Genomic DNA, 14,290 nt, shown 5'->3' on the forward strand with positions numbered 1-14,290 from the left:
CCTCTGATATTATTATTGAAATTCTGTATATTATATGGTCTTACACTCAGTAAAGATTTCGTTCCAAAAAGAAATGTATGTATTTTTAATATACCAGTAATGTGAAGGGAAATTAATCAAGTCCTGTCTAAAAATGTTGGTTTTCAATGTTAGGAGTCTGTTTGAAATATCTCAGATAAAGCCTAATGCACAGTGTTTTTATGGTGCGCTCCAAAACAACCATTATCAACATTTTAACCGTTTAATAATGATGGGCATTTAAAAACATCTGCCACGTTGAAAAACACCATCAGTTTTTCAGTTGAAACTGGATTTTGAAACATTTAGGCTGACATTGACTATTTTGACTTTTAGCCAAATTTCCTGCAGGATTAATTACTTTTCTGGTTATGCCTAAAATATTAAATTGTGATTAGGTCCATTAAATAACCTATGGCCTGTAGCCTAAGCCTAGAATAAGGTGGTCACGAGGAATTTAAAATGCAAATTCGGACAATTAAAGAGACAGGCTGTTAATTTTTCAAGTTTGACCACAGTCATTTTTTTCTGAAGAGGGGAAGAGTTTTTTTTTTTTTTTTATCGTCTCAGAGGATATCTCTAATCGCCTACAACACAACCTGCTATGAAATGAGACACTTTATTCTCTTCTTCTTAGCAAAACACCAAAAAGAAGAAGAAGATAGGCTACAACACCCTAATTAACCTACACCAGCTTAAACCTATATGGCCACTTTTAGCCCCAGTAGCTGGTACTGCAGACTATTGTCGTTTATTAACATGTTTTGTGCCGTTTTTATTTTAGTAGAAAAACATAAACACTCGGAAAAAATAAACTCCCATAGGCTATCATTCATATGAGAGAGAGAGAGAGAGAGAGAGAGAGAGAGAGAGAGAGAGAGAGCAGTCCCCTGTCATGTGACCTGCGCAGAGACAACGGAAATACACGGTAGGGCAAAACAACCAATCACGTTGCAGGCGGGAATTCGAACATTCGTTTCAACCAATCAGCGCCGTCTGGAGCATTCGGCAGTTCGTGCATAGCCGGGAGTTAGCTTCATGTAGCCAGCTTTGCTAGCGACTGATTTCCACGTCGTATATCTTGGATTTTATCGTAAAAATCAAGGCGTTACAAAGGGACGTGTTGAACCAGAGGATCATTTTAGGCGGAGCGGCACCAAAACCGAAGCGGTAAGTGAAGTGAGGACCGGGGCTTCTGGTCTGCGTTGGGCACACTGTTAGCAAACACCGGTAGCTGTAGAAATGGGCTTGGTCTAATTGCTGGATGTAACGGAACGGTTTGTGTTGTTTTATATGAAATAGAAAGCAAATTATCTCAAAAGGGTCGGTTAACAACAAGCAGCACAGCTGTTGTCCCACAAGTTAGCCACGAGGCTATTCCCAATTTGTCGAAAATGGAAAATATAGACGCTTTTTTAAGAAGATCACAACCCATGCTTTACTACTCATTCAACAGCAGCATTCAATGTAAGTTACCTATTTCAGCAAGCCCAGCTGTACTGGAAACGTTATCATAGAAAGTAACAAATCAACAAGTGCATAACGTTAGTTTCTTTTCAATTTATGCACAATAAACCTCAAAGTGATCGATCAGTTATAGGGTTAGGGTAACAATCTGTAAACACTGTTTTCACTGAAATAGGAATACCTTTACAATCTGAAGGTGAAGTCCAGGAAACTAACACTATAGCTGTGGAGCCTATAATATAAATGATTAATGGAATTTCATTTCAACTAATGAATGCGATATAACATGGTTAACGTTAGTAAGTGTCAATTAAACTACATTATTTAAAGCTTTGGTTTGTAGCCAGATTTAATGGCTCTAATCCATGTTGTAATCTGTCTGTATGCCCCTTGTATATTTTAAATATTGATGTCATAGTCGATGATTATTTTTTGTATATATATATTTTTTTCAGATGACAGGCTCAAACGAGTACAAGTTGAACCAGGGCCCAGAGGACAGCATCTCTGCTGTCAAATTCAGCCCTACCACAACTCAGTTCCTCCTGGTTTCCTCGTGGGACTGCACTGTCCGTCTCTATGATGTCGGAGGCAACACCATGCGGATGAAGTATCAGCACACAGCTCCAGTCCTTGACTGTGCTTTCTATGTATGTCACAGATTCTTTGTATCTGTTTTATCTTTTCTGTTTTTTCATGTCAAAGCCTAGAGAGGTTTGGTACAAATAGTTGATATCCACCCTCTCACCTGCAGGACCCAACACATTCTTGGAGTGGAGGTTTAGATGCACAGTTAAAAACTCACGATTTGAACACAGACCAAGGTATGTCACAAGCCTGTTAATACATAGTATCACAAATCTTCATAACAAAGAGTTGAATTTTCCAATTCTGTTTATTTATATCCCATATTCAATTGTGTCTAATGTTCTCCTTAAACAGATACAATAGTTGGAACACATGATGCCCCCATTCGTTGTGTGGAGTACTGCCCAGAGGTTAACGTCATGGTAACGGGGAGCTGGGACAGATCAGTTCGGCTGTGGGACCCGAGGACACCCTGCAACGCTGGCACCTTTACTCAGCCTGAAAAGGTGAGCACGGGAGACACATTCATGTTTAACCTTGTTGTTTGTGCCAGAAAGAATTACACAGAATGGTAATTATAGCAAGGTTTACATAAACTGTTAATGTGCAAGGTGGTATGTTTGACTTTCTAACAGAAAAATAACAATTTTACCATTACTGGTTAGTACTTCTTTTCTAAGCTTAAAGGAGACGGTTACAAAAACATGACATTTTTAAGATACATGTTTAAAAATGATTTGAGCTATAATAAAGTGACTGAGAAAATACAGAAATCTGATGTGGAGGGTGTTTTTACACTGGTGTAGTTACTAGTTACAACTGTTTGTGTAGGAGTTGTGTCTCCCACTTGTCTCATAAATGTATCTCTGTGACAGGTGTATACTCTCTCCGTGGCGGGTGATAGACTAATCGTTGGCACAGCTGGAAGACGAGTCCTGGTCTGGGATTTGAGGAACATGGGCTACGTACAGCAAAGAAGAGAGTCCAGCCTCAAGTATCAGACCCGCTGCATCAGAGCCTTCCCCAACAAACAGGTACACTTAATTACAACCGACTTAATCCAATAAGTCTTGACCCTGAATTTAACCTGAATAGAATATCATGTGACAAATACAGATTCCCGTGTTAGTGTGAAAGAGTCAGTTGGTAACTTTTTTTTGCATTTTCTGTCTTGGCTGCAGGGCTACGTCTTGAGTTCAATCGAGGGACGTGTAGCTGTGGAGTACCTGGACCCAAGCCAGGAGGTTCAGAAGAAGAAGTACGCATTCAAGTGCCACAGGCTGAAGGAGGAAGGAATTGAACACGTCTACCCTGTCAATGCCATCTCGTTTCACAGTGTTCATAACACATTTGCCACAGGTACGACCTGCTAGTTTGTACTTGACAAAAGCAATTAATACGTTTTGTCGCTGTAACAAGACAATTTGTTTTGCGAAGCTCATAGATTTTACCTGTGACCTATTTAGTCAGAGGCTGCCAAGGTCGCACATCAAACACACCGTTATTACAGATCTGTATCTCAGTAGTAACACGGCCTAAATGTTCTGAGGTTGACCTTGAGCCTCTCCTTCTGCCAGGTGGCTCGGACGGCTTTGTGAACATCTGGGACCCGTTCAACAAGAAGCGCCTGTGTCAGTTCCACCGCTACCCCACCAGCATCGCCTCGCTCGCCTTCAACAACGACGGCACCATGCTCGCCATCGCCTCGTCCTACATGCACGAGAAGGGAGACATCAGCCACCCAGAGGATGCCATCTTCATCCGCCAAGTCACAGATGCTGAGACCAAACCCAAGTGAGTCTTCCTCACCCCCCGTTGTCTCATGTATACCAAGGCGGTTCGCTACTCGCTGAATCCGTGAGCAGCTGCATTTACAAGGAGCACGTCCAGCTGCGGCATATGCTGATCTGTATCTCTGTCCGTCCACTTTTCAATATCCGACAGTTGAAAGATGCACAGATGAGAAGTTGAAAATCCTTCCCCCCCAGTCTGTATCTGTGCTGCCAGTGTTCAGACGAAGAGAAACCTGCTGTGCAATGAAATCTGTAACAGCAGCCACGCTTAAATACTACCTCCATGAAACTAGAAACATACATTTTTGGGGGGTGGTTGCAGCATTAGGGTATATTTGCTTTTATTAACAATATGGAGGTGGGAATATTGGATTGAACTACACCAGAAAGTCTTGTTTGCTTGTTGGTTAATTGGTTTTCTCTCAGAGGGAATTTCTGAGAGATCCACTTACCAGTTTTCAAGAGTGTTTCAGTTGAAAGAAAAAGAGCAAGTACGATGGATTTTGTTGTCATGTCAGAACAAAATGCTTCCACTTTACTCGCACAATAACAACTCTATGTTGATGTATAAACATAAGAAGATCTTTTGCATACTTATGTAAAACACATTTTGTTAGGAAGTTAATGAAATCTGCAAAACTTTGGTTTAACTTTGTTTTTTCATAGACCGTGTTCTTTACATTTACTAGACATTGTTTTAAAATAGTGGTTATCTTAACCCAGGAAGCAGCATTTTCTATAATCAGCATAAGGAGTATGACATGACTTTGCCCCATGCCCCATGCATTGGGTCATTGATTGCTCTTTAGTTGATTAAATCTCTTCTCTTCTGTCTTTATGTTACAGGTCGACCTAAATCCACCCGGGAACAGGTCCCTCTGCGATGAAAATCTTGATCACATTTGGGTTATCTGCTGGCATCCAGTGCATCATTACCACCTTGTTTTATGTCATTTATTTCCATTCCAGTTTTTCTTTCTTGTAAGTAATGTTTGTTAAATGTTCTTTTCTGTTCTGGCTTTTGTTAAATATTTCATTGTTTTGTGTGTGTGTGTTTCATATACACCTTTTTTGCATGGCTTTTTATGAAGTAACGGAACACAAATTGATTTTCTGATCATTTATGTTGACTCTTGTTAACATGTCACTGAAGCTGTCCTTGGATCAGTCTTTTAACACTGATATGAACTTTTTGAGTACAATTAAAAGAACATTTTGACCAAGTCGGTTCATGGTCTTTAACATTTGTCACTTTTAATACCTGTGGAAGAAAACCTTAGAAATGTTAGGAATGTGTCAGGGCAGGAGAGGTTGTTCTCTTGATGATGTGTTGAGGGAAAGTGATGATCCACTCATCTTGCCGAGGGCTCCACTTGCCCCCAGACAGTGACCTGTGCTGATAGACATCAGAGGTCTGCGACCTAAAGCAGATTCCGCTTTATTAGTGGGGAAAACTAGGAGAAAACCACTAAACTGGATGACCTGGCTGCACCTGGCAGGAGGAAAAGTTTAATCATCAAGAAAGCTCACTCACAGATTGTATGTCTAACGGAAAAGCCTGGATGGTAAATTTAGGTTTTCCAATGCCGCAAAACTGTAAACCCGAGTTCTCTCCATCTTTACTTTCGCTGTGCTGTGGGTTTGTTCCTAACTCATTTATTGAGAGTAGCACAGAAAGAAATGCAATTTAAAAATGACACATTACACTAATTTATCTATATAGAAGATAAAAAAGCAATGTTTCAGGCGGCTCGTACTTTTTTTGTCATTATCGCTGAATTTATCTGCTGCAGTTTTGCAAGTTGTTACACTGGTGACAGAGTCGGACGCTGCGCAGACCTTTTTTAATGCAGTATTCTGTATCGAGTGAATGGGAACAGCGAACCCAGTAGTGCCCTGCAAAAGTCTAAGTGGTGTTTTTTTCCCTCAGTTCAGATTTTCAATTGCAACTAATGCAATTTTTGAAGCCCTTCAGCCAAAGCAGCATGAAGATATAGATGTCAATTATTCTGTTTAAGAGCCTCAATTTTTTTTCTAATGGCTCTATCTGCTTCTGCGGTATCCTGGAAATGATTAGCCCGGTTTGGTTAAATGATGTAACTAATTCCCATGATTGTCAATAATGAGTCTGTCTTTGACGTCGGATTGTGACTGCAGCTTAATATGAAACGGCATTCGTTTTGGGATGTAATTACTGCTCATGAAGCAGATGCAGAATGGCCAGGGGTTTTGTTGTTTGGGCTACAGCGAATTACCTTGTTTCCTGTCATCTTTGGCTTCTGCTAAATTGGAAAATTGAGTTCTTTGAGTGTGCATTATAACTGTTACGGTTTTCTTGTCAGTGCTGGAAAGCTATTTTATAGGAGAAAGTAATTTAGGTACCAATTTGTCAGGTGCATTAAAGCAATTAGTATTTTTGGGACCTTGACACAGTTCTGCAAAGAGTTATAAATGTAGAGTCCTTTGTTCGGTACCTTACAGGATTTATTAAGGGCTGTAATTTAACAAATTGCAGCAGATACATCTGTTGCATTATCTATCAGCATCTTCATCCGAGCCTGTTTCCACAGAGCTCTCTCCAGGGCTTTTTCTTCTTCTTCTGTTCCTTCAGCAAAGCCCCAGCTAACCACATCTGTGGTTGTGTGGCCAGGCTCTGGTTTCCCACCGCTGAAGTGTTGCAGACAGTTTGGCTCTACATGAAACCATTACATGACAATTAAAATGGGTGATTGTGCTCCAACAGCCTGTCAGGTGCATTTAACCCAACCACAAAAGGCTCTTATGTTCACTCAAGAGGGCACAGATGACCTTCAACCAGACACCTTATCTCTCAAGACCGGCTTCTAATATTATATCAAGCTGATGATACCGTCCTCCATGAGCTGTGGAGAAATCGGGGGGAAATCACATGATGCATCGGGAAAATATTGACAGCATTCTGTATTGTGGTTGGTTTTCTGTTTCACTGCCACACATTGCAGAGCCAAGATGAAGACACCGGTGACACCACATCATAATGCAGTTTGCAGAAAATTAAACATTTCAGTCATATTTAATAAGCTCAGAGCACATTTTTATAATTTCACACAAAAAATGAAATGTTTCCTCGCAAGTCTTTATAATTTTATAGTGTGAAATGCTTCCACGAAGGTGGTGATTAAAATGAGTTTCTCTTGGTAGCAGTTTAGAAGCTCTGCAGGTGTTGGTCAAGTTATTCCATATCAACACTGCATAAAGGTTTCAGGAAGGAATAGCTTGGCATTTTGGGAAAACAGTTTTGTTTTCTTGCAGAATTAGATGAAGAGGTTGATGTAACCCTTGTCTGTTTACTAAAAAGTCAGCCATTAAACAAACCAAAACACCTCAAGTAATTTGCACTTGCACTATTTTCTGGCATTCTTTATAAAGTGATTAATAAAAAAAAGTGCAGTTCAGCATTAGTGTCATTTACAATCTAGAATAAAATGAATCAGATATTCTACTCAATGGTTTCCTCAGGGAAACCCAGCCGGAGGTTTTTTTTTCACCTCATAAAAACCCATCAAGTTATAGTAATAACTTGTTAAAAAGATTGATTTTGGTGTTGATGCTCTGCAGCTCTTTCCACAGGGTAAGTGGTTGGAGGACTCCTCCTGATGAATTAGAAGAAGTACGTAAAACACAGCAGGGATATGGTGCTGGAGGATCTACACCACCCACACTGACTTTCATTTAGTAGAAGCTCCTGATATTAATGTTTATTACTGATCTGTAAAACATTAATGATCGCTTATTTAATTTTAGTGTCCTTTAGAGATCAACACCTTCACAACCACAGGGGTGGACCCATCCTGCAGAGAGCTGGCATCCTGTTGCCTGTACATCCCATCTGAGGAATGAAACCTGATCCTGTGGATGTGGCTATGGCCCAGCAGCACCTACGTACACTCCAAGCTTGCCCCTGCCCCGAGGAGGCTTTTAAAGAGCTTTGGTGGTGGGTAAGACAGCATCTCCTGCAGAGCATTGTAGTTCCATTAGGGCCTAATTAGACGGTTAAGCTCAAGGCCATGTAACCCACTGCTGGGTTTCACACTCGCAGCCATCCATCTCTTTACAGGCCGAGCAGGCAGGCCGCGTGGGGCTGACTACTGGAGGACACTCACCTGGGATCTGGGCAGTAGTAAATCAAAAATCTCAGGGCGTGACAATGGGGTCACAGATTTTGGGCTCGAGGTGCCATTTTGGCTCCTAGGCTTTTAGTTGCAGATTTATCATTTGATAATGAATCATGTGACACTGGTGTTTCAGAATCAGGCCTCCATTGTTATTCAGGACAGGATTAGTTTTGACCATTATGAACCACAGAAATATCTCAACAGCTATTTGATGATTTGCCATAAAATCAATCACAGCCATTCATGGTCCCCATAGGATGAACTTTTATAATTACTTCACATTTCCTCTTTTACAAGAGGTTCAATTTATAGTTTGGAGTGAAATATCCCTACAATTTTTTGGAAAAATAGCCATGGAATTTGGTAAAGACATTCATGTCCCCCTGAAGATGAACTGTGATCACTTTCATGATCATGCAGATCTCCATCTCAGAATTTCAAAGTGTCCAGTACTTAAGTTTATGACAATATCATTTCAAAATGTATGTGTGTTCACTTGCAAATGGACACTAGCAGAGCTGTAAATGTTCACCTATAACAATATAAGCATTCACTTCAAGAGTAAATTTAAGAAACTTGCAGTTATCAACGAGCTGTCATGTCACCCATCCAACTGATGAACGTTACGTATAAGGTAAATGGGGGCATTCGGTGCATCTGGGGTCATGTTTGAAAATGTATGGCCAGGGGGCACCAGAGCTCCAGAGAGGTGAAAGCAAAACCAAACTCTCACACTGTTTGTTACTCAGCTCAGCCCCAAACAAGTGGATTTTTAAAAAAAATCGGCTTTACTGATTGATTTGTTCAGGTTTTGTTCTGAGTCTCCCATTGTTCAAGGTGTTTGTGAATCGGAGAGACGATATATGAAGGTTCCCTCTGATGCAGGACACTCCTCCATGTCCATGTATAAGGTGTCATATTGTACTTGTGATTGGGTTGTCAATTTCCTTCAGGGGTGAAACCACAAAACACTTAAACTGATCCATGTCCCATAGAGAGAGAGACACCTGTCAGGCTCTGTGAGAACTGAGGACACGTCCTGCGGATCACACAACATACTCCACTTGAAAACATAGAACCTGTTGCATTGTGTTGATGATTTGCGGTCAGCTTTGGAGTGACAGACAGTTTTCTTTATCCAGTCAAAAAAAAAAAAAGACAAGGGCAGATCCCATGGGGGGCTTTGGAAAACAGTAACTTGTTATCCCCATTTAAACTGAAATCAGATTGCAGGGCTTTTCAGGCCAGCCTCTTTGTACGCTGCCTGTGTCTATGAAACCCTCTGTGCTGTTTAATGGGTTCATGGCCACAGGGCAAGGGTTACAGTTTGTCCTTCCTGCAATTAGCATTCACGGTTAGCTTAGCAGAACTAATGCACCACATCTTTGAGGCTCAAGTTCCCTGTGTGCCTCTTGAGTGACTGCGGGCAAGATTTAACTGACTGCTTGTATCCATTTCATCCTGCATTATTAGATGTTATTGGCAAAAATCCCCCTAAAGAATATCATTTCAAGCCAACTATTATCAGCCAATTAAGTGTCGGTGACACATTGGTGCTCTTTGGAAAAAACAGAGGAGATGGTTGATGGACTTATGTTTACCATACAGTGTAGCTCCAGGTCATGTAGTTAGAGTAATATTAGCACAAGCGCCTCGTCTCCTGTGTCATTTGAACATCACAGATCAATACAGGCCATTTCCGCTTCATTGTCCCTCTGCATTAATTTTTCATATTTTTTGTCACATTTCTGCATTATAACAACAACAACAACAACAAAAACTTGGTTTTGCCCTGTGACATGTAGGTCAAGACACTGTGATCTTATGACAGTTTTCAGTACACAAGGACATTTACACCAAAGCTATTGTGGCAGCAGTTGTGGGCCGTGGGGATCTCATGGGTCTTAAGTGACACCACTGCTACGGCAAAGCAGCTTGAAGCTGTTTTCTGCTCTTAGTTCTTCTCTGTGTTGTGTAATGTTACATAGTTTATACGTATATGAATTCATGAGTGTTTATGTAGGTTGGCTCTGCAGCCTTGCTTGAAAACTATAGCAAATATGTAGGCTTCAGTGAGGACTGTGGGGGCTTTCTGAGAGCAGGTGAATGCATCTTTATAAAATTATGAGCAAAAATTACAACAGATATAATAGTACAACCAAAAACTGCTCTCAGGCCCTAAAACTGAAAGGCTCTCACACATCTCTCACTCTTGAGTTAATAATAACCGTTTTTATATGGCATGAATGGGCTATAAGTTCTTTGTAACAAAAAGAAATATAACCAAGAGGAAACATAGATTTGAGCTAAATAAAACCTAACTTGATAAATTAAAGTACATATGCAGGGAAAAATCTATGTTATTGAATATGAAATACATTTGTCATTTCCTAAGTGCATTTTGTCTGAGTGATCTGTGACTACAGTGCATTATGGAGCCAAATCAATGACACAAAAAGGAGGTGCTTTCATAAACAGTTTTTGATTATCGGACATTATTAACTTTTCTGAATCCAGCGAAGTGAAACAGTATGTTGACCCATCGACTCAAATGCAGATTAAGCAAACTAATGTGAATCCAGAGATCAATGCATTCACCCAGTGATGTTTTATGTGTGTAGAACGGCGATGCATTGAGAAGTCTGGCTCTAATTCATCATCGTCCACACATTATATTATTATTGATGGCTCTTGCCTGGGGCTGGTCCATTTGTTTTTCAGATTTGTGACAGGCAGCCAGCAGCATGCCGGATCGAGGTTTATTCTGCAGCCACGCCAGCAACGTCGCTCACAGCGCGCTCTTATTCATCTATTGACCATCATACCTCCCAATAATCTGGCGCCTGACACATTTGACAACATTATGTGGAACAGGTCAGAGGACACTGCTAATGAAACTGAATGATGGATGTTGTTATCTGCAGCATTAACCTTGCTAATAGTTGTCACAGGCGACACATTTACACACGCACACATGCACACACATAGCTGCAGCCCTGCAGAGCCTGCTGGGATTGTCATAAAAAATAAAGAGCTGCTCATTCAGTGAGCCAGTCCAGAGGCATGTGCATCAAATAAATACAATACAGTATCACACAGTGTTGCAGCTCAGCAAGCATTAGCAGGTCAAAATATGTCAAGGTGAAAATTGAACAAAATTTGATTGAAAACAGGGGCTTTTATGCTCCTCTGGGTTACATTTTAACAATTGTTTTAACACCATTTTAATGACCACACATCATTGTTAAACAGGTTCAAACAACAGGCTGAATTACAGTCTATTGAAACAAGTGTAGCCTACTATTTAATTTAGATGTGAAACTTTAGACTTGGATTTAGATTTTAGCAGGTTTCAAGGAAGATTGGCAAAGGTAACCTCAAGCTTACGAGGTGTTTTTAGAAAAATATCAACAGTAGCAAACTGGCTTGGTAAAGACGAAAAACAAGCTTGGCCAGGGGATGGAAAGAGCAGCCGAAAGAACAGGCTCAACACATCTTTTTGAGATATCGGGCGACAGCCCTGCAGGTGTATTTTAGCTTGTGGATCTAATCTATTTTCCATCATAAATAATCACACATTTTTCTTTTTTTTTAAAATTAAAAACATGTAAACAGATATTTTCTGTCTTAGAAAGGAGGTAGAAAATGACATAGTAAAAATCACATTCTGTGCGAACGCTGTGAGTGAAGTCATAAGAGAGGTCTGTAACACCAGGGGTGAAGTGAGCTGTATGACTGCGAACGCACCGCTCCGCTCTGCTCCACTCCATCCATCCATCCCGCATGGCTAATGTATCCCTCTCAATAGCCAGGGACAAGGGGAGAGAAGACTGCTTGTGTGAAGCACAAAAAGCCCCAACGCAGCCATGTTCGCAACAGTAATTGGCAAGGAAGCTTCATTTCATTCACTCCTGTATGTCTTTTGTTGTCCTGTAGGTTTTTACAAGTGTGGTGCTTTCAGGGTTGTTTAAAAAAAAAGACCTGGCTAATTTCTGGAGCCCTCCACCCCCCCTGTCTGTCATCACCATGTGCCCATTTATATTTTTTATGAGTACACAAAGGAAAGATTCTGCCTTAAATTTGGTGAACACCATAGTGTATTAATAACCAAACATTTAGCAGTGTCTTGGCGATACCTGAGTACCCTACTTAAATTTTGAACATGTGCAAGAAGTGGAAAAACATTTAATCTCTTATGAATCCTGCTGCTTTCACACTCTGAAAGCTTTGTTGCTGTTCTGTAAAGTAGTGGTCACAGAATAGAGGTTGGTGGGCATTAGCGGGAAGACCTGTCTCCTTTCATCATCACATTGCAGTAGTTGTATAAAAGCCTGCAAAATGTAGCTCGTAGTTACATTTTCACCACAATTACACTCTATCCTGTTGTAAAATGCTTTAAAAGATTTTTCACACTCACGTTAGTGCATTTTTTCCCTCCCTCATAAGCACTCTTAACCCTCAGATACACCAGTTTTATACAAATACAGCTGCAAAGAAAGGTCTTGGGGGAATAGCATCTGCTTACTTTTTAGAGGTGAAATGCATTATGTTGTGTATTTCCGGTCTTTTTTCCCATGGATGCTACATTTATATAAGTATTTACATGCTTGCATCCAACTGTAACAATGTAATTGCATGTGAACATCAAATAGGCTAGTTATTTTTCCCTTCACAGATTGCCTTGTATGGCTTTAACAGGTTAACTAGTGCAGTATTTCAAATTTTCTAATATTATAATTTCTAATCCTTTAAGGTCTTAAAGGAGTTATTTGTAAGTTTTGATGCTACATAGCTGGTATAACATAAACGCTAATATTAGCAATCACAATAACTGGTGTAATTTTTACATAGCTAGCATCAGCAATAACAGCTGTTAACTTAAAGGTGTGTGTAATGTTTGTCAAGATTTATTGGCGAAATCTGAATATACTACCCATGAATATACCTATAAGTGTATAATCGCTATCAAATAAATTTGTTTGGTTTTTGTAGCCTTATAATTATTCTTATTCAGTATAAGGGTCTTGCTTTAGAGAGTGTCGCCATCTTGCGCCGCCATGTTTGTACAGCATCTGAACCCTGCAAGATCAGAGCCTCCAATCCGGTGTCCCAACTCTCGTCTTGGTGGCACCATGACACAAACACGCTGTAACCAGTAGTTAATCTCTTGTTTAGACACAGATACACATCGTAACATACGTATAGCGTTATCCAGCGCTCCATGGATTACTTTCTTGCAATCTTGCAAAATGCACACTGTATGGCCAGGGGGAGAGTTAGCAAAACAACAGAAAAGCAACAGGACTTATAGTTCCCTACTGTCACTTTCCAATACCGACTCATTGTAGCAGCCTCCAATTTGCGCTGAAAATGTAGTGCTCCTCAGAGGTGAAATTAAACCCCTTTAGTTTAAAAAACACAACAACGGTTCACTTGCTCCCAGTAAGAAACCATATTTAGTGGCAGAGAAAATTCACCAACAGCCATATTTGGGGATAAATACTTGAAAGTGATGGATTTAGGGCTGGGGTCAGCTCCGATGGGTAGATAAAAGATGGCATGCAAAGTGACTTTCAGAATCGACTTCTAGTGCAGTGACAGATTCAATGTGTTTTTATATTGTGTTTATATTGGGGCACAATCAGAGCCAAGAGTCATTCCCCACTTAGTGTAAACACAGCTTTTTCCCTGCAGGGTTAGACTCTTAGTACAACACAATCTCATCTCTAGGGCCCTTTACAGATGAAACAGGCCTGCATCTCAGAAAACATTACAGTTAAAAAGAGGATGTTGACCCCCCCGTGTGAGCCGAACCTTTGCGCTGAAGCAGCAAAATCACAGAAAATGAGGCAGGTTCACATGTTGGGGTCAAACTGTTTGCTGGGTTTGTTCACCTGAGTAGGCAGAAGAAAGCTTTGCAAAGATTTTGGAGAGGGAAAACAGTTAATGTCCTCAGGTACTGACCAATATGAATACAGCGCTGTGGTGCAGGATTTCCTGCTGAATGGCTGCGGCTCATTCCTTCGCATATGTCATCTGAGAGTGATCTGTCTGTCATGTGTAGGCTGCTCTGGAGTCCCAGGTCCTTTACAAAGGAGAGGTCAGATGGTCACCTGACCTGACAACCCCATGGGGACTGTGTTGACTTAGCTACAGGTCAAAGTTGGACACCTGGTCTTATTGCAGGGTCAAGACTTGTGCTTCTTCACTTTTTCAGCCCAGTAAGTGTTCAAGTGTTTCTACATGTCAAAATATAGATCTACCAGATAG

General features: G+C 40.6%; 1 protein-coding gene across 2 annotated transcripts; it reads left to right on the plus strand.

Moving 5' to 3' along the window:
• The first annotated feature begins 1,000 nt into the window (after positions 1-1,000).
• bub3 (BUB3 mitotic checkpoint protein) lies at positions 1,001-5,089 on the plus strand. 2 transcript variants are annotated; one of them, XM_085761181.1, is made up of 8 exons: positions 1,001-1,188; positions 1,941-2,135; positions 2,240-2,309; positions 2,428-2,579; positions 2,949-3,107; positions 3,255-3,432; positions 3,651-3,867; positions 4,713-5,089. In XM_085761181.1, the coding sequence occupies exons 2-8, from the start codon at positions 1,941-1,943 to the stop codon at positions 4,720-4,722; spliced, it is 981 nt and encodes a 326-aa protein (XP_085617307.1). In that variant the 5' UTR covers positions 1,001-1,188; the 3' UTR covers positions 4,723-5,089. The 2 variants fall into 2 exon arrangements, with proteins under 2 accessions (XP_085617307.1, XP_085617308.1); XM_085761182.1 differs by lacking the exon at positions 4,713-5,089 and having other exon boundaries at positions 3,651-3,871.
• The last annotated feature ends 9,201 nt before the right edge of the window (positions 5,090-14,290 follow it).

The sequence above is a fragment of the Trachurus japonicus genome, chromosome 19, assembly GCF_045865225.1.
Source record: "Trachurus japonicus isolate A0001 chromosome 19, Traja_1.0".
NCBI lineage: Eukaryota > Metazoa > Chordata > Actinopteri > Carangiformes > Carangidae > Trachurus > Trachurus japonicus.